Source organism: Ranitomeya variabilis, chromosome 1 (genome assembly GCF_051348905.1).
Source record: "Ranitomeya variabilis isolate aRanVar5 chromosome 1, aRanVar5.hap1, whole genome shotgun sequence".
Lineage (NCBI taxonomy): Eukaryota > Metazoa > Chordata > Amphibia > Anura > Dendrobatidae > Ranitomeya > Ranitomeya variabilis.
This window is the reverse complement of record NC_135232.1, coordinates 383563147-383590196: the sequence shown is the minus strand read 5'-3', so window position 1 is coordinate 383590196 and position 27050 is coordinate 383563147. Positions and strand designations below refer to the sequence as shown.

The 27050-nt window shown below is 45.5% G+C and overlaps 1 protein-coding gene across 2 annotated transcripts in view; it reads left to right on the top strand.

Annotated features, from left to right (window-relative positions):
* Window positions 1-1004: 1004 nt before the first annotated feature.
* The window catches only part of LOC143760632 (cytochrome P450 1A1-like), an 80478-nt gene continuing 54432 nt past the window's right edge, over window positions 1005-27050 (top strand). For both annotated transcript variants that reach the window (XM_077249042.1, XM_077249040.1), the window contains exon 1: window positions 1005-1175. In XM_077249042.1, the coding sequence (XP_077105157.1) occupies window positions 1166-1175 (10 nt within the window). In that variant the 5' untranslated portion in view covers window positions 1005-1165. The remainder of the gene's footprint in view (window positions 1176-27050) is intronic.

Here is a 27050-nt window from a genome sequence, read left to right as displayed (position 1 = left end):
AATATGACAGACAGTGAAAATGCTGCTTGGAAGTTATGGTTGAACCACCCATGGTAATTGCAATATACAGGTAGGTTAGTAGATGGAGCAAACATGAGAAGTTCAGTTTTGGAGAGATTCAGTTTCAGATGGAGGAAGACATGATGCTAGAAACAGTGGACAGACAATTCCTGGTATTTTGTATTAAAGGGAATCTGTCACCTCATATTACGTATATAAACTGTGGCCACTGCCATCAGGGGCTTATCTACAGCATTCTGTAATGCTGTAGATAAGCCCCCAATGTAACCTGAAAGATAAGAAAAACAAGTTAGATTATACTCACCCAGGGGCGGTCCGGATTCGGTCTGGTCCGATGGGCGTTGCGGTCCGAGTCCGGCGCCTCCCATCTTCATACGATGATGTCCTCTTCTTTGCTTCCTGCCGCGGCTCCTGCTCAGGCGTACTTTATGTGCCCTGTTGAGGGCAGCATAAAGTACTGCAGTGCGCAGATGCCAGGAAAAGTCACTTTTATAAGTGTTATAATGGGTGAGAATGGTAAGTGGCCTTAGTTGGGGTATTTTTTTTTTTGTTCATGCCACAATACATGTTCCTTACCCTGTCTTTAAAGGTTGGCAGGTATGCCATCTGTCCATGCTTACTCTGCTACATAATTTTTTATTTTTTTTGGGGGGGGTGCAATTCTGACCTTTGCTATGGGGTCAATAGGCTCACATAATTTTTATCTTGGCTTCTACTATGTGAATGATTCATGGAATAACCCATTTAAAGTTCTGTTTCAGTAGTAGGAAAATAATGTTAAAAATGTTTCCTGTTCCTTAGCAGAGCAGTGTTTAAATAGTTTCTCTGTAAATTCTTGACACTGTGAACAGAGAGTATTGAAATGTGGTAGGTGTCATAGAGCAGAGTCAAAAGATGCAAACACAAGATAATTGATATCTTTTGCAAGGAATAGGGTTGGGCAAGTGTACATTCTTACTCAAGGAGGTCTAACATGACACAAACAAGCCCTACGAGTAGGAAAAGTGAAATACTTGAACATAACGATTAAGTACTTATTATAACAAACCAGTTCCACGGAATAACACTGTGTATGGAGGACTATACTTCCGGATCTGCTCGCTCCAGGGTCTACTGATTTGCTAAGAAATTAAATTGTGCTGGCATGGCTTCAGGTAAAAAGAATATTACTGTATTTTCTGGCGTATAAGACTACTTTTTAACCCCTGAAAATCTTCTTAAAAGTCGGGGGTCGTCTTATACGCCGGGTGCCGTCTTGTACGCCGAGTGCAGACACCAATGTGTATATGGTGGGTGGGGGGGGAGTGGTCCCGGTGACGAAGAGGGGTCTTCTCACAGGAAAGTGTGAGTGGAGTATCCCCCATTACCTCATTGTAGCTGCAGCATGGGGTCTCTGTGCTGGGGAGAGGCGGCAGCTGCTGCTCCTCTTTGTGCCGCATGGGCGCTGTGCTGTGGGGCGGTGGCCGCCGCCGCTCCCCAGCACCCCACACTGCAGCTACAATGAGGTAATGGGGGATACTCCACTCACACTTTCCTGTGAGATGCCCCCTCTTCGTCATCAGGACCACTCCCCCCCCCCCCAAAAGGCACATTAGTCACCGGCCCTATAAGACGACATACAGAGTCTAAGAAGACCCCCGACTTTTAAGAAGATTTTATATTTTCACTGGAAAAGTTGGGGGGTCGTCTTATACGCCCAGTCGTCTTATATGCCGGAAAATACGGTACTTTTCAAATGCTGATTTTCAGAAGGCTTTTCAAATTGCAGTGTTCTACTTTCTTAACAAAGCTGCTGATGTATGATAAGGGAGGGACATACTGTCAGCAGCATGTGACTGCACGTGCATGTAATGTTCTGTATTAAGTTGCAATTGTAGATGACATTTTACAAAGACGATAAAATAAGTACAATAATGTGTGTATACACGTGGTCAAAATTGTTTATACCCCTCGTTTAATGACAGAAAAACCCACAATAGTCACAGAAATAACTTGAATCTGACAAAAGTAATAATAATAAAAAAAAATCTATGAAAATGAACAAATGAAAGTCAGACATTGCTTTTCCACCATGCTTCCACGGAATAAAAAAAAAAAAAAATAAACTCTTGAAATAGGCCTGGGCAGAAATGATGGTACCCTTAACTTAATATTTTGTTGCCCAACCTTTTGAGGCAATCACAGCAATCAAACGATTCCTGTAACTGTCAATGAGACTTCTACACCTCTTGACAGGTATTTTAGCTCAGTCCTTAAGAACAAACTGCTCCAGTTGTCTGTTGTTTGAAGGTTGCCTTTTCCAGATGGCATGTTTCAGCTCTTTCCAAAGATGCTCAATAGGACTTAGGTCAGGGATCATAGAAGGCCACTTCAGAATAGTCCTATGTTTTCCTCTTAGACATTTTTGGGTGTTTTTAGCTGTGTGTTTTGGGTCATTAGCCTGTTGCAAGACCCATGACCTGTGACTGAGACCAAGCTTTCTGACACTCGGCACCACATTTCTCTCTAGAATCCCTAGATAGTCTTTGATAGTCCTGAGATTTCATTGTACCTTGCACAGATTCTAGACACCCTGTGCCAGATGCAGCAAAACAGCCCCAGAACATAACAGAGCCTTCTCCATATTTCACACAATGACAGATAGTGTGATCTGACTCCAATGTTCACCTTTAATCTGTTTAAAAGTTTTTCTGGGCTCTTTTGTTACCATTTGTATTATCCGTCTCTTTGGTTTGTCATCAATTTTCCTCCTGCGGCCACGTCCAGGGAGGTTGGCTACAGTCCCATGGATCTTAAATTTCTGAATAATATGTGCAACTGTAGTCACAGGAACATCAAGCTGCTTGGAAATGATCTTATATTTTTTAACTTTAACATGTTTGTCTACAATTTTTTTTCTAATCTCCTGAGACAACTGTTTCCTTGCTTCCTCTGGTCCATGTTGAGTGTGATACACTCCATGTCACCAAACAGCACAGTGAGTATCTGTAACCCTATATACAGGACCACTCACTGATTCCAAGATTGCAGACATCTGTGATGCTAGATAGTGGACACACCTTGATTTAACAAGTCCCTTTTGTCATACTAGATGGTGGCCTGATTCTAACGCATCGGGTATTCTAGAATATGTATGTATGTATGTATATAGCAGCCACATAGTATATAGCACAGGCCACGTAGTATATAGGAGCCATGAGGTTGGAGCGCCCCCACACCGCCGCAGGGCCGAGGGGTACCCGGAGCCGGGCCTCTGGGATCTCAGTCCTGGGGTTGTCACGGTGGCTAGACCCGGTCCGTGGCCCTGTCTGTCAGTGGGGGACGTCCGGTGCAATAAGTGGTGTTGTAACGGTGCAGTTGTGGGGTGCAGGTCGCGATAAATAATGAGGATACCAGGTTGCAGTCTCTTTACCTCTTTACTGAAGATCTCTGGGTCTTCAATCCAGAATACGGCTCACCAGGCTGCGCAAGTCCGGCCGGTCCAATGACACTTCCAGAGTTCTCTTCACAGGAGGAAATCTGTGCCTTCCCCCTAGCGCTATGTGTTGTAGTCCTTCCCTGCTGTGCTTACGGAAAGTACCCCACAACTGTTGTGTCTGTTTCTGATGTTCCCTCACAACTCGACTAGATGATGTTCTGCTAATCCTCCGTCCCTCCCTGAGGTTCGGGTAGGAACGGCACCCGTTTGACGGGTAGGCCTGGAGTTCGTCCGGGACCCTAGAGACGCCCCTCTCCCACAATTGCCTCCCAAGACTTCATAGGTGATTTGAGTTAGACAGCCCGCCTGAGACTGACTGTCCTGCCGCTGTTTGGAGTATTGCTTGAAGCTGAATGTTGTTCTACTCCCTCGGCGTTCCGGCCACCGGTATTGCGCCTCAGTAGGATGTTGCTTCGGTCTTACAGCACGACTCCTACTGGTATTTCTCCTTTTCGTGATCCCGTTTCTCACTCAGCACAATCTATCTCTCTTCTAATCCTTTCTTGGGCACCGCCGCTACCCGGAGCAGGCACGGTCCCGTTACGTTCGTTCTCGTTGCCAAGCCTCTGTCAGGATCCCACCCCTGACAGAGACCCTACTGTATCTTCCCCTACAACACCCTCTGCCACAAGGTGTTGCCTGGTTCCAACCCAGTCAGCTTTCTGATCTAACTTCCTGCCTGACCCCCAGTTTACCCACTATGGTGGGGAGTGGCCTAATGAATAGCACCCTTAGCTCCCCCCGGAGGCCCGGCTGTGAAATGTATTGGTGTCTGTGATACCTGATCAGATGAACTCCTTCAGTGCCATCGGACGCACCATAGCTCCCCATAGTGGCGGAGCCACAGTACTGCAACGACCAGGACTCTGGGGCGCTGCACTGTATATAGCAGACAAATACTACGTGGCCTGTGCTATATACTATGTGGCTGCTATATACATACATACATACTGTACATATTGTAGAATACCCGATGCGTTAATACAGGCCATGTAATATATAACAGTGGCCACGCAGTATATAACACAGCCCAAGCAGTATATAACACAGCCCACACACTATATAACACAGCCCACGCAGTATATAGCAGCCACGCAGTATATAACACAGGCCACACAGTATATAACACTGGCCACATAATATATAGCACAGCCAACGCAGTACATAACACAGCCCATATGGTATCTAACACTGGCCACGTAGTATATAGCAGCCACGTGGTATATAACACAGCCCACGTAGTATATAGCAGTGTGGGCACCATATCCCTGTTAAAAAAAATAATTAAAATAAAAAATAGTTATATACTCACCCGCCGGGATCCAGCGAAGCTCTGGCGATGCGCGCGCGGCTGCCGCCATCTTCACGAGACCGCTAAGTTTTCTGGGTAATTTCGCAATGTATCTCTGTGAATGGAAGATGGCGGCAGCCGCTCGCGCCTCGGCGGACTACGGAAGGTGAGAATAGCAGGTTTTTTGTTTTTTTATTATTTTTAACATTACATCTTTTTACTATTGATGCTGCATAGGTAGCATCAATAGTAAAAAGTTGGGGACACACAGGGTTAATAGCAGCGTTAACGGAGTGCGTTACCCGCGGCATGACACGGTCCGTTATCGCTGAATTAACCCTGTGTGAGCGGTGACTGGAGGGGAGTATGCGGCCACCGGGCACTGACTGCAGGGGAGTAGGGAGGGACTAATCGGACTGTGCCCGTCGCTGATTGGTCGCCGCAGCCATGACAGGCAGCTGGCGAGACCAATCAGCGACGCAGGATTTCTGTTACGGAAATTGCAGACAGACAGACAGACGGAAGTACCCCTTAGACAATTATATATATAGATTATATTAAGGGGTACAATCATTTCTGTCCAGGCCTATTTCATGAGTTTTATTTTTTTATTTTTTAATTCTGTGGAAGCATGGTTGAAAAGCTATATCTGACTTTCATTTGTTCATTTTCATTGAACTGTTATTTATTATTACTTTTGTCAGATTCAAGTTATTTCTGTGACCTTTGTGGGTTTTTCTGTCATTGTCAGGAAAATATGAATTATTTGAAATATGAATTATGAAATTATATGAAAATATGAAATATGAAATATGAATTATTTGCCATTGCCAGGTTACACTGACAGGGCTGCCTGCTACTCCTCCCACCAGTGGTTTACGTAAAACCAGGTCTCACATGCAGCTTTTCCCCCTCTTTGAATTTCTGTATCTTGTCCTCCTCCTCATCCTCAATGGAAATAGCCTCCCCATCACTCCTCAGCTGGGAGGTCTGCAGCACTGCCTTGGCAAAGTGGCAGCATGCTCTGCTGAAGCTCATCTGTTTAGGTGATAAAGATCACAGCGCAGCCGAGCTGTTTAAAGGGATAAAAGAGCTGACCAATCGGTGGCTCTTCACGTGGAACCTCCAACCTAGTCTGGCTGTGTGCGATAATGGGTGTAACTTGGTGGTGGTTTTAAAGCTCGGCAAGCTGGTACAGGTTCCATGCATGTACTTGGTTGTACAGTGGTTTTTAAAAACATACCCTGACTTGCCTGACCTACTTGCCAAGGTATGCCATGTCAGCACTCATTTCTGAAAGTCATCTCAGGCTTTCGCCAGTCTGGCTTTCCTGCAGCATCTTTTAAATTTGCCTCGTCACCGACTGATTTGTGGCCTGCCCACACGCTGGAATTCAACATTTCATATGTTGAAAAGGCTTAGTGAGCAGCAAAGGGCAGTGTCTGAATTCCAGCTTCTGAATGCCCACTATAGTAACACTCAGCCGCCACACATAACAACTGCCGAGTGGGTATGGATTGCTGATATATGTGAGATTAATCAAAACTTGCATACTGAACCAAGACGGTGAGCGCTGATGACACTATTATCAGCGTAACTATCCCGCTGCTTTGTCTATTAAAATGCTTGCTGCAGAATCTCAAATAGGAAACTTTGGATGCCGAGCAGGTGGCTATGAAGCAAGATTTTACAGTGGCTGATACCACACAGCCCAGCCTCACATAATATTCTAGGGTCACATTGGATGATTACGAGGAACAGGAGGAGGAGGAGAACGATCAGGAGTTTTTGGTCTGCGCTACAAAGGGGTCTCCCAATCCCAGCTTCATGCTTGTCCAGCATGGATGGCCTGAAGAGGAGGAGGTGATGCATCGTGGGAAGTGTTATGACCCCAATGGCAGAGGGTCTCAGAAATAAATACTAAGTCTGCAAACACAAACTAACTAACCCTAGAAAGGAAAAGATAGACCTTTCTTGCCTCCAGAGAAAAGACCCCAAAAGTTGGATACAAGCCCCCAACAAATAATAGCGGTGAGGTAAGAAGAAAAGACAAACGTAAGTATGAACTAGGTATTTAGCAAAGAGAGGCCCACTGACTAATAGCAGAATATAGTAAGATGACTTATACAGTCAGCAAAAACCCTATCAAAATTTCCACGCTGGATATTCAAGAACCCCCGAACCGTCTAACGGCCCGGGGGGAGAATACCAGCCCCCTAGAGCTCCAGCAAAATCAGGAATCACATTTAGTACAAGCTGGACAAAAAATAAGAGCAATACAAATAACCAAAAAACAAGGAAGCAGGACTTAGCTTAATTTTGCAAGAACCAGGACCAGCAGACAGGAGCAAACAGAAAGGACTGATTACAACGATGCCAGGCACCAGACTGAGAATTCAGGAAGTTCATATAGCAACACCCCTGGACTAACGATCCAGGTGGGTGCCAAACTGAGGAAAGACAATCCCAGAGTCATATCACTAGTGACCACAAGAGGGAGCCAAAAAAGTCTAATTCACAACAGTACCCCCCTTTAAGGAGGGGTCACCGAACCCTCACCAAGACCACCAGGACGATCAGGATGAGCAGCGTGAAAAGCACAAACTAAATCGGCCGCATGCACATCAGAGGCAACCACCCAGGAATTATCCTCCTGACCATAGCCCTTCCACTTGACCAGATACTGAAGCCTCCGCCTGGAGAGACGAGAATCCAAGATCTTCTCCACCACGTACTCCAACTCGCCCTCAACCAACACCGGAGCAGGAGGCTCAACAGAAGGAACCACAGGTACAACATACCGCCGCAACAAAGACCTATGGAACACGTTGTGAATGGCAAACGACACCGGAAGATCCAAGCGAAAGGACACAGGATTAAGGATTTCCAATATCTTGTAAGGACCGATGAAGCGAGGCTTAAATTTAGGAGAGGAGACCTTCATAGGAACAAATCGAGAAGACAGCCATACCAAATCCCCAACACGAAGTCGGGGACCCACACCGCGGCGGCGGTTGGCAAAACGCTGAGCCTTCTCCTGTGACAACTTTAAGTTGTCCACCACATGATTCCAAATCTGCTGCAACCTATCCACCACAGAATCTACCCCAGGACAGTCAGAAGGCTCCACATGTCCCGAGGAAAAACGAGGATGGAAACCAGAGTTGCAGAAAAATGGCGAAACCAAAGTAGCGGAACTAGCCCGATTATTAAGGGCAAACTCAGCCAACGGCAAGAAGGTCACCCAATCATCCTGATCTACAGAAACAAAACACCTCAAATAAGCCTCCAGAGTCTGATTAGTTCGCTCCGTTTGTCCATTAGTCTGAGGATGAAAGGCAGACGAAAACGACAAATCAATGCCCATCTTAGCACAAAAGGATCGCCAGAACCTGGAAACAAACTGGGATCCTCTGTCAGACACGATATTCTCAGGAATGCCGTGTAAACGAACCACATTCTGAAAGAACAAAGGAACCAGATCGGAAGAGGAAGGCAGCTTAGGCAAAGATACCAAATGGACCATCTTGGAAAAGCGATCACATACCACCCAGATGACAGACATGCCCTGAGACACCGGAAGATCTGAAATGAAATCCATGGAAATGTGTGTCCAAGGCCTCTTCGGGACAAGCAAGGGCAAGAGCAACCCGCTGGCATGAGAACAGCAAGGCTTAGCTCGAGCACAAGTCCCACAGGACTGCACAAATGACCGCACATCCCGTGACAAGGAAGGTCACCAAAAGGACCTAGCCACCAAATCTCTGGTGCCAAAAATTCCCGGATGCCCTGCCAACACCGAGGAATGAACCTCGGAAATGACTCTGCTGGTCCACTTATCAGGAACAAACAGTCTGTCAGGTGGACAAGAGTCAGGTCTACCAGCCTGAAATCTCTGCAACACACGTCGCAAATCCGGAGAAATGGCTGACAAGATTACTCCCTCTTTAAGAATACCAACTGGTTCAGCGACTCCAGGAGAGTCAGGCACAAAGCTCCTTGAAAGAGCATCAGCCTTCACATTCTTTGAACCTGGTAAATACGAGACCACAAAGTCAAAACGGGAGAAAAACAATGACCAACGGGCCTGTCTAGGATTCAGGCGTTTAGCAGACTCGAGATACATCAGATTTTTGTGATCAGTCAAGACCACCACACGATGCTTAACACCCTCGAGCCAATGACGCCACTCCTCAAATGCCCACTTCATGGCCAGCAACTCCCGATTGCCAACATCATAATTCCGCTCAGCAGGCGAAAACTTCCTAGAGAAAAAAAGCACATGGTCTCATTACAGAGCAACCAGGGCCTCTCTGCGACAAAACGGCCCCTGCCCCAATCTCAGAAGCATCCACTTCAACCTGAAAGGGAAGTGAGACATCAGGCTGGCACAAAACAGGCGCTGAAGTAAACCGGCGCTTCAACTCTTGGAAAGCTTCCACGGCTGCAGGAGCCCAGTTAGCAACATCAGAACCTTTCTTGGTCATATCCGTCAAAGGTTTAACAACGCTAGAAAAATTAGCGATAAAACGACGGTAGAAGTTAGCAAAACCCAAGAACTTCTGAAGGCTCTTAACTGACGTGGGTTGAGTCCAATCATGAATAGCTCGGACCTTGACTGGGTCCATCTCCACCGCAGAAGGGGAAAAAATAAAACCCAAAAAGGGAACCTTCTGTACTCCAAAGAGACACTTTGAGCCCTTAACAAACAAAGCATTCTCACGCAAAACCTGAAACACCATCCTGACCTGCTCTACATGCAAGTCCCAATCATCAGAAAAAAACAGAATATCATCCAGATAAACAATCATAAATTTATCCAGATACTTCCGGAAAATATCATGCATAAAGGACTGAAACACTGAAGGAGCATTAGAGAGCCCAAAAGGCATCACCAAGTACTCAAAATGACCTTCGGGCGTATTAAATGCAGTTTTCCATTCATCTCCTTGCTTAATGTGCACAAGGTTGTACGCACCACGAAGATCTATTTTGGTGAACCACTTGGCACCTTTAATCCGGGCAAACAAGTCCGACAACAGAGGCAAAGGATACTGAAATTTAACAGTGATTTTATTCAGAAGCTGATAGTCAATACAAGGTCTCAAAGATCCGTCCTTCTTGGCCACAAAAAAGAATCCCGCACCAAGAGGGGAAGAGGATGGACGGATATGCCCCTTCTCCAGAGATTCCTTGATATACGAACGCATTGCGGTATGCTCAGGTACAGACAGATTAAATAGTCTTCCCTTAGGAAATTTACTACCTGGAATCAAATCTATAGTGCAGTCACAGTCCCTATGAGGAGGCAGAGCACTGGACCTGGACTCGCTGAATACATCCTGAAAATCAGACAAATACTCAGGAACTTCCGAAGGAGTAGAGGAAGCAACAGACACCGGCGGGGAATCACCATGAATTCCCCGACAGCCCCAACTTGACACAGACATTGCCTTCCAATCCAAGACTGGATTATGGGTCTGTAACCATGGCAGACCCAAAACGACCAAATCATGCATTTTATGCAGAACAAGAAAACGAATCACCTCCCGATGTTCAGGACTCATGCACATGGTTACCTGCGTCCAAAACTGCGGTTTATTTTCCGCCAATGGCATAGCATCAATACCTCTAAGAGGGATAGAATTTACCAACGGCTCAAGAACAAAACCACAGCGCTTGGCAAATGACAGATCCATAAGACTCAGGGCAGCACCTGAATCCACAAACGCCATAACAGGGTAGGAAGACAATGAGCAAATTAAAGTCACAGACAAAATAAATTTAGGTTGCAAATTACCAATGGCGACAGGACTAACAACCCTTGTTAGGCGTTTAGAGCATGCTGATATAACATGTGTAGAATCACCACAGTAAAAACACAACCCATTCTGACGTCTATGATTTTTTCGTTCATTTCTAGTCTGAATTCTACCACATTGCATTAAATCAGGTGTTTGTTCAGACAACACCACAAGAGGATTTGCGGCTTTGCGCTCCCGCAAACGCCGGTCAATTTGAATAGCCAGCGTCATGGAATCATTCAGACTTGTAGGAATGGAGAAACCCACCATCACATTCTTAATGGCTTCAGAAAGACCATTTCTGAAATTTGCGGCCAGAGCACACTCATTCCACTGAGTAAGCACGGACCATTTCCGAAATTTTTGGCAATACACTTCAGCTTCATCCTGGCCCTGAGAATTAGCCAGCAAGGCTTTTTCTGCTTGAATTTCAAGATTGGGTTCCTCGTAAAGCAATCCGAGCGCCAGAAAGAACGCATCAATATTTGCCAATGCCGGATCTCCTGGCGCTAGCGAGAAGGCCCAATCCTGAGGGTCACCCCGTAAGAAAGAGATAACAATTTTTACTTGCTGAGCTGAGTCTCCAGATGAACGGGGTCTCAGAGATAGAAACAATTTACAATTATTCCTGAAATTCCTAAACTTAAATCGGTCTCCAGAGAACAGTTCAGGAATAGGTATTTTAGGTTCAGACATAGGACTACTGGTAACAAAATCTTGTATGCCCTGCACACGAGCAGCAATCTGGTCCACACTTGTAATCAAGGTCTGGACATTCATGTCTGCAGCAAGCTCAAGCCACTCAGAGGTAAAGGGGAGGAAGAAAGAGAGGAAAAAAAAAAAACTCAGAATTTCCTTTCTTATTATCCCACTTCTGCAATGCATTAAACATTCAACTTCGGCCTGGCATACTGTTATGACCCCAATGGCAGAGGGTCTCAGAAATAAATACTAAGTCTGCAAACACAAAAAAACAGCTCATAGGGCAGTGGTAACTGAGCTGACCGTATATCTAATCCTAGCACCACAAATAGCAGCAGCCGGGGAACGTGCCTACGTTGGTTCTAGACGTCTCGCGCCAGTCGGAGAACTAACTAACCCTAGAAAGGAAAAGATAGACCTTTCTTGCCTCCAGAGAAAAGACCCCAAAAGTTGGATACAAGCCCCCAACAAATAATAACGGTGAGGTAAGAAGAAAAGACAAACGTAAGAATGAACTAGGTATTTAGCAAAGAGAGGCCCACTGACTAATAGCAGAATATAGTAAGATGACTTATACGGTCAGCAAAAACCCTATCAAAATTTCCACGCTGGATATTCAAGAACCCCCGAACCGTCTAACGGCCCGGGGGGAGAATACCAGCCCCCTAGAGCTCCAGCAAAATCAGGAATCACATTTAGTACAAGCTGGACAAAAAATAAGAGCAATACAAATAACCAAAAAACAAGGAAGCAGGACTTAGCTTAATTTTGCAAGAACCAGGACCAGCAGACAGGAGCAAACAGAAAGGACTGATTACAACGATGCCAGGCACCAGACTGAGAATTCAGGAAGTTCATATAGCAACACCCCTGGACTAACGACCCAGGTGGGTGCCAAACTGAGGAAAGACAATCCCAGAGTCATATCACTAGTGACCACAAGAGGGAGCCAAAAAAGTCTAATTCACAACAGGGAAGGAGAGGATGGTAATTGTGTTTGTCCAGGTGGAGACACTGAATGTTTTACTCTTTGTAAGCTTCCATGCATGGCACAGTTCATGTCCAGATGCTTTTCCCAAGACCCTTGTGTGAAACACATTTTGTCCACTATGAAATACTGTCTGTGCATCTTTCTTGATTCACGGTACAAGGAGAAATTTCCTTCTCTCATGTCGAAGGCAGATGTACCATTTTCAGTGCATGCATGCCAGAGGGCCATTGTGGAAGACTTGCTGAAAAGATTAGCCTCAGATAACGGTGCTGGCAGGGGTACTGGCTCTTTTCACCCACAAGGATTACAAGGGAGGGCAACTCAGGGGAAGGGATGTCCACCGACTGGGCCATTTTCATGAAACTGTCACATCAGCAAGGGCTATCTGTGGGTGTAACTATAACGAGAAGGGAGAAGTTGACCAAGATGGTGAAGGAGTACTTAAGTGACCATACCAGAGCCCTTCCTGATTCTTCAGTGCCCTTTAATTGGTTGTACATGCTTCACACTTGGCCCAACCTCTCCTTGTACGCCTTGGAGGTGTTGACATGCCCTGCCACAAGTGTGTTATCTGAGCACATTTTTAGATCAGCCGGTGCAATCATAAAGCTGGATTTTCTCTGACTTTGTAAGCCCTACAGATGACAGCAACTTCACGTTAATGCAGCCCAAATATTATTTTTTTTAAGTTGTCTTAACATCCATGCCTTACCATCCAAACCCATTTTGTTAAGGAAATCATGTCCTACTTCTCCTGATTCTGTAACGAGTATTTAGTGGTCATATATGTTTACCCCACGTGGGTAATGTTTTAAAATTTTTGGAAACTTTTGTACATTGTTCAATGGTGAAACTTGTACTCCCTATTTCTAGCAAAGAAAATAACTGCAAAATGTATTGTGAGGTCCCGATCACGGTCTCTTTCAGCATACATGATACAGACCTCTTGGGTAATTTTTGGAAATCTTTGTACATTGTGTAATGGTCAAATTTCTACTCTCACTCACTGTACAGTATATTATATTAATATAATTTTTTCTATTGTGTTGCCCTTCACACGGTCTCTTTAAGCGTGTATCTGTGCATTAATATGCTCCACACACTTCTTCAGCTTTCAACCTTTCCAGAATAATAATATGAGTAATGAAACATGTCCTATATATACTGCTAGTTCAAAAATCTTACTCACACATCTCTTTTTAATGGGAAATAAAAACATAATACCTCTATTAGCATACGGCATAAACTGCGGACATATGCAGCACCTCAGTAGGTGAGCAGAATGCCTGGGTACAAAATCTGCCCACAACCTGCAGTTGCCCAGACTCAACAGTCAGCAACCACGTCCAGTTTGTTGTCCCAGCATAGCATTCAGTTGTCACTTGTCAGCATATATGTCTCTTCCAAAATTGTTAATTAGATAGGGCATACAGATTTGTCAGCAATTTACATTGTCCAGGGCTGGACAAAGACCATTGTTGACTTTTCCAGGCTCCTAAATGAAACTTGTGTCTCTTCATTAAACCGTTGCTTCCCTTACATTTTCTAAATTTGGGTCCAAAAAAAAAGGTGGTGGTGTATTGCCCAGTTTCTATACATTTTAAGCACGTCTAAGAGACTGGGTTAATACGCTCCACATTTTTATTCAGGCCGCAGCTTTACAAATATTGGAACATGGTCATTGCCACACTAAGGTCTTTACTAGGGTTGAGCGACCTTTACATTTATAGGATCGGGTCGGGTTTCACGAAACGCGACTTTTTCAAAAGTCGAGTCAAGTGAAATCGGCCGATCCTATAAAAAAGTCGGGGTCGGCCGAAACTCGAAACCCAATGCAGTGCATTGGGTTTCCAATGGTTCCCAGGGTCTGAAGGAGCGGAAACTCTCCTTCAGGCCCTGGGATCCATATTTAAGTGTAAAATAAAGAATTAAAATAAAAAATATCGCCATACTTACCATCTGATGCGCCCTGGTACTAAGCGGGAACCTTCCTTCCTTAGAATCAGCCTTCCAGGACCTTGCGGTGACGTCGCGGCTTGTGATTGGTCGCGCGGCCGCCCATGTGACCGCTCGCGCGACCAATCACAAGCCGCGACGTCACCGTGACGTCACCGAAGGTCCTGGAAGGGCTGATTCTTAGGAAGGAAGGCTGCCGGAAAGAAGCCGAGGGTGAGTATATTCCTATTAGGTATATACTCACCCTCGGACGCACCCTGCTTCTTTCCGGCAGCCTTCATTCCTAAGAATCAGCCCTTCCAGGACCTTCGGTGACGTCATGGTGACGTCGCGGCTTTTGATTGGTCGCGCGAGCAATCACATGGGCGGCCGCGCGACCAATCACAAGCCGCGACGTCACCGCGACGTCACCGCAAGGTCCTGGAAGGCTGATTCTAAGGAAGGAAGGTTCCCGCTTAGTACCAGGGCGCATCAGATGGTAGGTATGGCGATATTTTTTATTTTAATTCTTTATTTTACACTTAAATCTGAATTCCGATACCAATTCCCGATATCTTAAACATATCGGGAATCGGTATCGGAATTCCGATTCCAGATTCAGAAGATCGCCGACTTCATGGCCGACCCCACACAGGGGTCGGGTCGGGTTTCATGAAACCCGACTTTGCCAAAAGTCGGCGACTTCTGAAAATTGCCGACCCATTTCGCTCAACCCTAGTCTTTACCTGAGATCTGTAGCACTTCCTGTCAACTGAGTAATACACCCTCACAGACCTCGTCACTCTCTGTGACATATCCTGTAATCACTCCATTGTTGCTCAAAATCATGCAAAAGAGAAATTCTGCCTGGTTGGGTAGTTTCCAGAAGAAGTGCGTGCAGATTGGTCAATGGCACTCTTTTCTCTTTACCTTGATGAGGCTGCTTCCAATAAAAATAAGGCTTGTACATGTTTCTGACATGGGTTTCAGGCCTGACAGACTGACTACAAAACAGGACCTGGCTTGCATATGGAACGCCCGCCAGGGCCGTGGGGTACTTGGTACCGGGTCCGGTACTTAAATGAGGATGTCACAGTGCCAGCGACCCGGTCTGTGGCCCTGGGCACCCATGTTAAAGGGAATGTCCTTAAAGGGGTTTTGAATAAAGTTTGTGTTCGTGACGCAACTTGAGGTATTCGATCGGTGGGGACTGATGCTGCTTAAAGCGGTCCTCTGGGGTGATGTTATGGCAGCTAAGAGGGTATAACTTCTCACAGGTGAAGTTGGGTCCCCAGGGCTCCTGGTGTGTAGATGGAGATGGTGGGTAGTGTAGAAAGAAACAGAGGCCACAAGTTTGCAGTCCCTTTACCTGGTTTACTGAAGACTTCAGGCTGCCACAGTCCAAGATCCTGGATTACAGGTACAGGCAGGGTCCGGCTGGCTTGGAAGGGAGTTCAAAGTCCCCTTTGCCAGGTGGAGTTAGAAGCCTTCCTACTAGCGCTGTGTAGTTTCTTGCTGCATGTAGCTTTGGTCAGGGTCCTCACTGTTCTTTCTGTCCTCCTTAAAGGTAGGACACTAACCCGTATGACAGGTGGCTCGAGCCTTTTTACAGAGTCTCTATCACAACCCGGGCTCTATGCGCCAATGTGTCTCCTGGATATTAAGGCAGAGAGGTGACGTGAAGTCCAGCTGTCCTGTCAGTTTCTGCTGTAAGTCTTGAAGTTCCTCACAACCTCGACTTCCAGCTACCGGTAGTGCGCTTTGCATGGAGGTAGTCCAATCGCAGCTGTCCTCCCCAGTTGTCACTCCCCTGTGCTTCCCTCTCCTGCATGCTCGCTACAAATTGTTCGGCTTTCTCTTCTGTCTCTTTCCTTCAGGAGCTGCAGCACCCTCGTTACTGCACGGCCCCTCTCTCATACGTCCTGCCTCACACTGTTCCAGTCTGCTGTCTGCCACTCACTGACTGACTCCCTCCAAGCCAGAATATATATATAGGAGAGCCACCCATAAGCTGGATCAGAGCTCCCCTTCTGGCCTAGAGTGTGAACATGTGACACCACTCTCCCCGTGAGGAAAGCAATGCCACTGTAACAACCGGGACCCTGGGGTGTTACACATACACTGTATTAAGAATTTAATTCTAATGCCTTTGATGTCTGGTAGAATCCAATTTACTGACATTGAGCATACAGCTCCCCCAATTCCTGTATTATTTTCACCTGCTATGACAGTGGCTCCATTGGGAACCATTGGCCAAAATTAACTGTGGAGACCACAAAACTCAGGTTTCACTGCATCTGCTGGGCCTATGAAAATGTCAAGCAAGGGCCGCATAATGACATGGCGGTGGATGTGGTGGTGGCGGGCAAAGCCCAAAATTCAAATGGGGATATTTAAGCTTACATTGTAATGTGCTGGGGAACATGTATTCCACTATCTAGCTAATGATTTGAAATGAGTGAAGGACCTCCCAAATATGGGAGTGAGAGCTCTCCCAAATGTTTAAAACAGGGCCACCTGAGGAACCTTCCCAAACTCAGGTTTCAAGACACCTGCAGGCTGCATAATAACATGGTGGTGGATGTGGTGGTAGTGGAAGGCAAAGTCCAAAATTAAAATGGGCATGTTTTAGCTGGCATTGTAAAGTGATGGGGGATTTGTATTCTACTATCTAGCTAAAAATTTGGAATGAAGGAGGGACCTCCCAAATATAGAAGTGAGAGCCCACACAAATGTTAATGGAAAAACTAAAGCCAAAACGCACCGTGTGAACATATGATAAAGAGGAAGTACAATTTTTTAAAAATGTTTTTACTTTATTTTAAGTTATATGCATGTAATATGAAGGAACATTTTTTCTTAGCATTTTTCCCTTTAAAAGAAATTTTAGGTTTTGTTTGGTCTTTTTATAAATCCATAAAACCGGTGTAATAGTCTGACAACATTATTCCCAGATACCATATGTGACTCAGAAAGGCATGCAGGCATCTTCTCTATGATTTTCCCATTTAGTTTTAGCACTTTACTATTCATTTCAGCTTTTTTCTCATGCCTCCAAACCTGTTTGTTGGGTCCAGCAGAAAAATATTCGGCTTTCCCATTGACTTGCATTGGGTTTGTTATTTAGTAGGAATACATAGATTTTAGAAATTATTTGTGCCGCTTTTCCGGAATCCAAATATTTCACTATTCGCTCATCACCAAACATTATCCATTTGGAAATTTTATTGAATCCATTCTTCCCTCTATCCATAAAATTTTCCCCGTGCTATTGGCTGGAACACAACCCCAAAGCATGATTGATACACACTCATGCTTAATGGTTGTCGAGATGTTCTTTTCCTGAAATTCTTTGCCCTTTTTTCTCCACACATACCTTTGATCATTGTGGCCAAAGAGTTCTATTTTAACCTCATCGGTCCATAGGAATTTTTTTCAAAATGCATCAGGTTTGTTAAGATTATTATTGTTATTTATTATTATAGCGCCATTTATTCCATGGTGCTTTACATGTGAGGAGGGGTATGCATAATACTGTAAAAACAAGTACAGTATTCTTTAACATTACAAGTCACTACTGGTACAGGAGGAGAGAGGACCCTGCCCGCGAGGGCTCACAATCTACAAGGGATGGGCGAGGATACAGTAGGTGAGGATAGAGCTGGTCGTGCAGTGGTTTGTTCGATCGGTGGTTATTGTAGGTTGTAGGCTTGTCGGAAGAGGTGGGTCTTCAGGTTCTTTTTGAAGGTTTTGATGGTAGGTGAGAGTCTGATATGTTGTGGTAGAGAGTTCCAGAGTGAGGGTGATGCGCGAGAGAAATCTTGTATGCGATTGTGGGAAGAGGAGATAAGAAGGGAGTAGAGAAGGAGATCTTGTGAGGATCGGAGGTTGCATGCAGGAAAGTATCGGGAGATGAGGTCACAGATGTATGAAGGAGACAGGTTGTGGATGGCTTTGCATGTCATGGTTAGGCTTTTGTACTGGAGTCTCTGGGTAATGGGGAGCCAGTGAAGGGATTGACAGAGGGGAGTGGCTGAGGAATAGCAGGGGACAGGTGGATTAGTCGGGCAGCTGAGTTTAGAATAGATTGGAGGGGTGCGAGAGTGTTAGAGGGGAGGCCACAGAGCAGGAGGTTACAGTAGTCGAGGTGGGAGATGATGAGGGCATGGACTAGGGTTTTTGCAGATTCTTGGTTTAGGAATCTACGGATCCGTGAAATATTTTTGAGTTGAAGGCGGCAGGAAGTGGAAAGGGCTTGGATATGTGTTTGAAGGAGAGATCAGTGTCAAAGATTATCCCGAGACAGCGAGCTTGTGGGACTGGGGAGAGTGGGCAGCCATTTACTGCAATGGATAGGTTCGTTGGGGGGGTCACGTGAGATGGGGGTAAGACGATGAATTCGGTTTTGTCCATGTTAAGTTTTAGAAATCTAGCGGAGAAGAAGGATGAAATAGCTGGTTAGTAGGGTGGTGATATCTGGTCCAGAGATGTAGATCTGCGTGTCGTCAGCATAGAGATGATACTGGAAACCGTGAGATTCTATGAGCTGTCCCAGGCCAAAAGTGTAAATGGAGAAGAGCAGGGGTCCTAGAACTGAACCTTGCGGGACTCTGACAGATAGGGGGCGAGGTGAGGAGGTGGTGTGTGAGTGGGAGATGCCGAATGTCCGGTCAGTTAGGTATGACAAGATCCAGGATAGGGCCAAGTCTGTGATGCCAAGGGATGAGAGGGTCCACAGCAACAGGGAATGGTCCACTGTGTCAAAGGCAGAGGACAGGTCCAGGAGGAGGAAGATAGAGTAGTGTTGCTTGCTCTTGGCGGTTAATAGGTCATTGGTGACCTTAGTTAGGGCAGTTTCAGTGGAGTGGTGTGACCGGAAGCCTCATTGTAAGCGGTCGAAGAGGGAGCAGGAAGATAGATGGGAGGACAGTTCAAGATGGACGTGTTGTTCCAGTAGTTTTGAGGCATAGGGGAGAAATGATATAGGGTGATAGCTAGATGCAGAGGAAGGGTCAAGAGAGGGCTTTTTGAGGATAGGTGTGTTTGAGGCATGTTTAAAGCTTGAGGGGAAAACACAAGTTGTTAGTGATAGGTTGAAGGGATGGGTTAGGGTTGGGATGAAGACTGTGGAGAGGTTTGGGATGAAGTGGGATGGGATTGGGTAAAGTGCACAGGTGGTGAGATGCGATCTTGAGAGTAGAGTGGAGAGTCGATCCTCTGTAATGGTGGAGAAGTTGGTTTTGTAGGTGAAGGGCTGGGTAGTTGGGAGGAAGGGCTCTGGGGGTTGTCGACTAAAACTGTCTCTGATGTTATCAATCTTCTGCTTGAAAAATGAGGCAAAGTCTTCAGCTGAGATGAGTGAGGAGGGAGGAGGTGCTGGAGGATGGAGAAGAAAATTCTAGGTGTTGAATAACTGTTTAGGGTTGTGAGACAGGGAGGATATGAGAGATGAAAATTAGATTATTTTTCTGTGGCGAGAGTGGTCTTGAACATAGTGAGTGACTGTTTGAATGCGATCAAGTGCTCATTGGAGTGGGATCTTTTTCATCTCCATTTAGCAGCCCTGGAAGCTCACCTCAGTTCTTTGGTCAGGCTGGTGTGCCAGGGCTGTCTGTTAATTTTGCGAGCTTTGGTATGTGTGAGAGGGGCAAGAGATTCCAAAGCTACAGCTATTGTGGTGTTATATAGAGCATCAGCATCATCCGCATTGTGTAGGGAACTGTGAGAGGGAGTAGGGATTCAGAGAGTGAGTGTAGATCAAGGTGTTTAAGATTTCTGCGAGGGTGTGCAAGTTTGTTGGATGAGCATTGTAGACAAGGAGTGGAGAGGGAAGAGAATGTGAGTTGATTGTGGTCAGAAAGAGGAAGAGGTGAGTTAGAGAGGTTAGATAGGGAGTAGAGGCGGGTGAAGATGAGGTCCAGTGTGTAACCATCTTTTTGAGTGGCTGCAGAAGACCATTGAGTGATGCCGAAGAAGGAAGTGAAAGATAGAAGTTTAGTGGCAGCTGAGAGGGAAGTATCAATGGGTATGTTGAAGTCGCCCACGATGATAGTGGGGATGTCCGCAGAAAAGAAAAGAAGTAGCCAGGTTATAAAGTGGTCAAAGAAGGTGGTGGCTGGCGCTGGGGGGGGTAAATGACAGCCAGTTGGAGGTGGAGTAGATGCGCAGAGTGCACCTCAAAGGAAGGGAGGTGTAACAGAGGGTGGCAGTGGGATGTAGGTGAAGGAGCAGCTATCTGACAGGAGAAAACCAACTCCTCCGCCATGCTTGTTGCTGGGGCGGGGTGTGTGAGAAAGGTTGAAGAAACCATACGAAAGTGCAGCAGGCGAGGCTGTGTCAGAAGGTGTGAGCCAGGTTTCGGTGATGGCGAGGAAGGTAATGTTAGTAATAAAAAGATCATGGATGTAGGAAAGCTTGTTGCAGACAGAGCGAGCGTTCCATAGAGCTCTTGTTAGTGGGACTGGGGAAGTGGGGGTCGGGCAAATGGGTGTAAGGTTAGAGAGGTTACGGAAATTTGTGATAGAGTGTGGATGTTCTTTTGCAAACTACTGACGCTGAATTTTAAGGTGAGGACGCAGTATAGATTTTCTTCTGATGACTCTTTCATCAGCACCATATTTGTGCAGATAAAGGAAATGTATCATTTTTTACTTTAAGTCCTTTTAGAGATCATTTAATCTTAAACTTGCTTAACTGTTCGCAAAAACAGTAATTTTGACCAAGGGTGGACAAAGGTTTTGTAACAGAAGGAGTGGAACCACTGTGCCATGGACCCAGGAAAGCCTGGAGGGGCATTACTAGGCGAGTGCCTGACTCTTGACTAGAGCCCCTGATGTTGGGTTAGACTTGGCTATGGATGGACGCCAGGTGCTACTTCAGGACAGACCTCAGACACACAGCATCTGACCCCCAAAGGGGCAGATAGTTGGAATGACCAAAGTGGTGTAAAGACTGGCACAGCAGGTGCAGACAGGTATGGCTGGTATAAGGGCAAGCATGGCAAGTGCAGACAGGTGCTTGCAGGCTTGGTTTATATGCAGTCAGGCAGGTGCTAGCAGGCATAGCTGGAACACAGGAACAAACAGCAGGTACAGGAATACAGGTACAGGTAGGAACAGACAGGAACTGATAGGGATAAGCAGGGACAGGCAGGTACAAGCATATAAAGGGGACCTGAGAACTAGGAAGCGTAAAACAAGGCTCAGTGAACACATTGGCAAGGTACCTCCCATCAGGTAGAGGTGCCTTAAATAATGTGTCTCTGAGCCATTGGCTCAGGATACTTTAGGACATTGAGAAGGAAGGAGCAGGCACGTGATCCCTAAGCACAGTGCCTGAGGATCTGTGAGCCATGCACAGAACCTGGGTAGCAGCAAGAAGAGAAAGTATGGAACAGGGGCCATGGTGGTGAATGAGCCAGCGTCCATGCCAGAGGAGGAAGAAAGCATGCAGGGTCCCTGCCTGTGCAGTACCTCACTTTTATGCTCCCTTTTCTTCAAGTCCGCAAGAAATTTCCCCAGGAGGAGAGGGGCATGGATGTTCTCTCTGGGCTTCCACGACCTTTCCCAGGACCAAACCCCTTCCAATACACAAAAAGAAAGGTTTTTCCTTTTACCGATTTTTGGCCAGAATATTCTCTACCTAGAAAATGTCCTCAGAGCTGACTGGAGCAGGCATGGTACCTGGCTCCTTGATGAAGGTCCTTAAGATGACAGGCTTGAGGAGAGATACATGAAATGTTTCATAAAGAGGCCAGGAGTTTGAGCTTGTAAGCTATGGCATTAATGTGTTTGAACACCTTGGCATCAAGAGCCCAACTTATACGAGGGTTGCTTAAAACGGATACACTTTGAAAAAGGCTAAACTTTAACCTCAGGATGAAGCAGAGGCTGGTCCAGACATCTCTTTTCCGCATATCTCTTGATTATGGATTCTTTTGTAATACCTCCTGTTGTACACTTACAAGCAATTATTGAATATTAAATATACAGTACAGACTAAAAGTTTGGACACACCTTTTCATTTAAAGATTTTTCTGTATTTTCATGACTATGAAAATTGTACATTCACACTGAAGGCATCAAAACTATGAATTAACACATGTGGAATTATATTCTTAAAGGGCCACTGTCACCCCCCTCCAGCCGTTATAAACTAAAAGAGCCACCTTGTGCAGCAGTAATGCTGCATTCTAACAAGGTGGCTCTTTTAGTTTTTGGTTCAAGTATTCCCAAAATAAAGCGTTTTGAAAGTTAGCCAAAATACCTGTCATTAGCCAGGCAGGCGGGTCCTCACTCCCCAGCTTGAATCGCTACTCTGCCGTCACTCCAATCTTCAGGGACTTTCGGCGCCACCCCCTCCGCGCTTTTTTCTCTTCAAAACCTGTGCCTGCGCTGTGTGTAAACTCTGGCCATGTGACGTCCCAGCCAGGCTTGCAGACTGCACCTGTGCGGACAGTGCAGCCACCCACCTTGGGAATCCCAGCCCCGCAGTGTGTTATGCATTATGCACAGTGTGGGGCTAGGATTCCTGGGCATGCGCACTGCGTGTGTCAGCCTGTCACCCAGGTCCCCCGCCTTACAGCATCTGTATACTGTACTGTATACTGTATAAGGAGGCACGATCAGCTGAATACAGTATACAGACGCTGTAAGGCGGGGGACCTGGGTGACAGGCTGACACACGCAAGGAGTTACCTCTCCTTCAGACCTGGGAACATCCAGGATCGCTCCCTGCACACGCCGTACCCGGCGTATAAGACGACCCCCGACTTTTGGGACAATTTTTAGGGGTTAAAAAGTCATCTTATACGCCGGAAAATACGGTACTTGTTTGGTTGGGCCTACTAAAGGTGTCTGCCGCTCCTTGCTTTTCTCCTCCACTGAACAAAGCTGAGCCTCAATTTTCATCCTGTTTCGAATATTAAACTGCATTTGGCCTACTTGTTTGGTTGGGCCTACTAACGGTGTCTGCCGATGCTTGTTGTTCTCCTCCACTGAACAAAGCAGTGTCGCCTGTTTACTCCTGTTACCAATTTTGAACTGCATTTGGCCCACTTTATTACTTGGGCCTACTAACTGCGTCTGCCACTCATTACAGTTGTCCTCCACTGAACAAAGCTATGCCGCCTGTTTAGTCCTGTTACCACATTTGAACTGCATTTAGCCTACTTTATTATTTGGGCCTACTAACTGTGTTTCCTTCTCATTCTGCCCATTGCCCAGCCACTGCTAGATGAGTCTGCTGGTACATTGACCCAGACCACTACATACCCCTTGCACTCTACACAGCCAGAATCTGACCCTGCTGAAAGTCAGGTTCCTCTTCCTGCATACTATACCACCTTACACAGGGACAAAGAGGAAGGTGCAGATGAAAGTGCAGGTTCCTTCATCAGGTGGGGGGGCATACTCGTTGGCGACGTCACTGGCACAGGGCCCCTCATAGTACGCAAAAGTGTCTTTGATGGTGGGAGGCACCCCTGCCGTCAAACACACCGCCGTACTTTGAGGGGCCCTGTGCCAGTGCCAATGCGAATGAGTGGGCCCCCCTGCTTGCTCAGGATCACAGCACTTGCAAAGTTTAAATACTTACCTCTCCCTGCTCCACCGCCGTGACGTAATCCGCGTTTCCTGGGCCCACAAAAAACTTGAACCAGCCCTACCCCCCCACAACTTTAGCCAAATGACCCCCAATTTTCAATGACTAACTATTATTATAAGGTAAATTAAGATTGACAAGCTTAAGTAACAAGAATTGATGTTTTTAGCATTAAAATGGGCACTGTAGGTGTTTTCCTGTCCTCCACTCACTGCTGACTTTGATTCCCCATTGACTTGCATTGGGTTTCATGTTTCGGTCGGCCCCCGACTTTACGCAATAATCGGCCGATTTCACTCGACAAAAGTCGGGTTTCGCTAAACCCGACTCGATCCTAAAAAAGTAAAAGTCGCTCAACTCTAATGCAGAGCCGTGAAAATAAAAAAATCATTTTTTTTCCCTTAAAAATAATTTTTAAGACCCCAAATTTTTATTTTGACAAGGGTAACAGGAGAAATTGGACCTGTTGTCCAATTTGTTGTAAGTACGTTGATACCTCATATGTGGGGTTAAACCACTGTTTGGGCACATGGCAGAGCCGGAAGGGAAGGAGCACCATTTGACTTTTTCAACGCAGAATTGGCTGGAATTGAGAACTGACACCATGTCGCGTTTGGACAGCCCCTGATGTGCATAAGCAGAGGAACCCCACAATGATGCTTTTTATTGCAATAAAAATAGTTTTTGCATCACCACATTTTGAGAGCTATAATTTTTCCAATTTTTGGCCCACAGAGCCATGAGAGGTCTTGTTTTTTGTGGGATGAGTTGCCGTTTTCATTAGTACCATTTTTGGGCACATGACTTTTTTTATTGCTTTTTATTCTGATTTTTGTTAGGCAGAATGAACAAAAGCTAGCAATTCATGAATTCTTTTGGGGGGTGTTTATACCATTTCTTATGTGGTAAATTTGATAACTCAGTTTTATTATTGGGGACAGTACGATGACAGCGATACCTAAGTATGTCTTTTTTTATGTTTTGGCGCCTTTATACAATAAAAACTATTTTATATAAAAAATAATTATTTTTGCATCGCTTTATTCTGAGAGCTATAACTTTGTTATTTTTCAGGGGTTGGAACTATATTGTGGCTTGTTTTTTGCGGGACAAGATATGTTTTCATATACCATTTTTATTTATATCCGTCTTTTTGATCGAGTGTTATTCCACTTTTTGTTCGGCAGTATGATGATGAAGCATTTTTTTTGCTTTTTTTTAATGGTGTTCACTAAAGGGGTTAACTATGGGGCAGTTTTATAGGTCGGGTCGTTATGGAGGCGTCAATACCAATAACATGCACTTTTATTTTTTTATTTATTTGGGGATTTTTTTATATATATATTTTTACACATTATATATATTTTTTAACTTTATTACATTGTCCCAGGTTGGGACATTACTATAGAAAGCCAGATCGCTGATCTGACACTTTGCACAGCACAGTGTCAGATCAGCAATCTGACAGTCAGTGTAGGAGGCTTGGTGGCACCTGCTCTCAGGCGCTGACAAGCCACCTCACTGAAGGACCCCGAGGCCACCTTAGAGCTGGGGGTCTCCATGGAGACCACAGGAGCAACACAATTGCATCACGTTGTTCTGGGTACTGCTGGTGACTCCAAAACTCTCTCCAGCTTCCTCGGGAACCAATTTTGTTCAACATATGGTAGAAGTCTGAAAATTATTTGATCTTCCCATTGCGCTTTCCGAATCGTTTACAACGGTCGAATGAACACGGAGTGATTTGGTTCCTGTGCTTTCACAGTAGTTGTCAGTGTCAGCAGAAACATGCCAGTGTGCATTCCTCATGCTCAACTTGTGTGATGCTTACAATAACTTCTAGACTGACTTCTTCAGAGCACTCTTGCATGAACTCTTCAGGCTTTATTGGCATTCTTAACAATCCATCTGCATCCGCATTGCATTTCCCTGGCCTGTACTTGATACTGAAGTTGAAATCAGCTAGTTCAGCTACCCATCTCGGACCTGTAGGATTCCGTTTGCATGTCGTGAGGACATAGGTCAGAGAGCTGTTGTCATTGTATACCTCAAACTTTTTGTTGTAATAGAGATTATCTCTAAATCATTCACAGATAGCCCATTTAATTGCCAGGAAGTTCAGTTTTCCAGAATGGAGATGCTAATTCTTCTTAGTGTCTGTCAGCATTCTGGAGACATAGCCAAAGACTCTCAATTTGTCATCTGCTGCTGACACAGGGCAGCTCCAAGTCCCACTTGAGAAGCATCACAATACAAGACAAATGGTTAGTTGAAATCAGGATATCCCATTATAGGTGGTTCTACAAGGTAATCCACTAATTCTTTCAATATTTCTTGGTGATATGATGTCCAGATAATTGGTTGCTGAGCAGAACAATGAGGTTGGATTTTTGTTCCCCCCCCCCCCCCAAGAGATGGTATAGCGGAGCTGCAATCCAGGAAAAGTTCTTTATGTAAGTTCTCTAATAGGAGAGGAATTCTAAGATCTTCCTCAGCTCCCCCACCTTAGATGGATGCTTGTCTTTTAAGGCCATTACTATCGCGATTTCTTCTGGGTCCATGGTGTATTCATCTTCTGACATTTCCCAGGTATCGAACTTGTCTTTTGAACAGTTCACACTTCTATAGAGTTAACTTGACTCCATGTTGCTGATAACGTTGGAATACAGTCTTCACGTGTTCAACATGCTCGGCAAAGGTCTTGTGTACTACATTGCTACGGCATCCACCACACATGTCCCTGATTTATGTTTCTTGATAACTTCATTGATCACATTGTAATTCACGATAGGTACTTCAGCCACATTCCGTGACAAGAAAGTGTACAAATGTACAAATACCTCAATAGAGTTGCTGTTTTTCGTGGCATTGAGTTGAAATGTCTCTTCCTCCCAGCCTATGAAAGGGATTTTGGTCTGACTGACTGCTTTGCCGTGGAGTTCCACCTGTCCTATAAGTTATTTTAGTGGACAAAGGCAGGTGTGTGGCATACGGCACCTTCTCCATTCTTCATTTAGGAGGCTTGTTTGGGCACTTGTGTCCCATAGAGCTTTCACCAGAAGTTCATCACACTTGCACATTTCACCGATTAGGTTGATGAGACTATCCTTACAGGCTGAGGAATCCCCTTGTTTGCATGAATGCATAGTCTGACTTCCGCATTGGGCATTACATAGCTGATGACCCTGTCTCTCTGATAAAGGCGGTCACACATCTGGGGATAGTGTT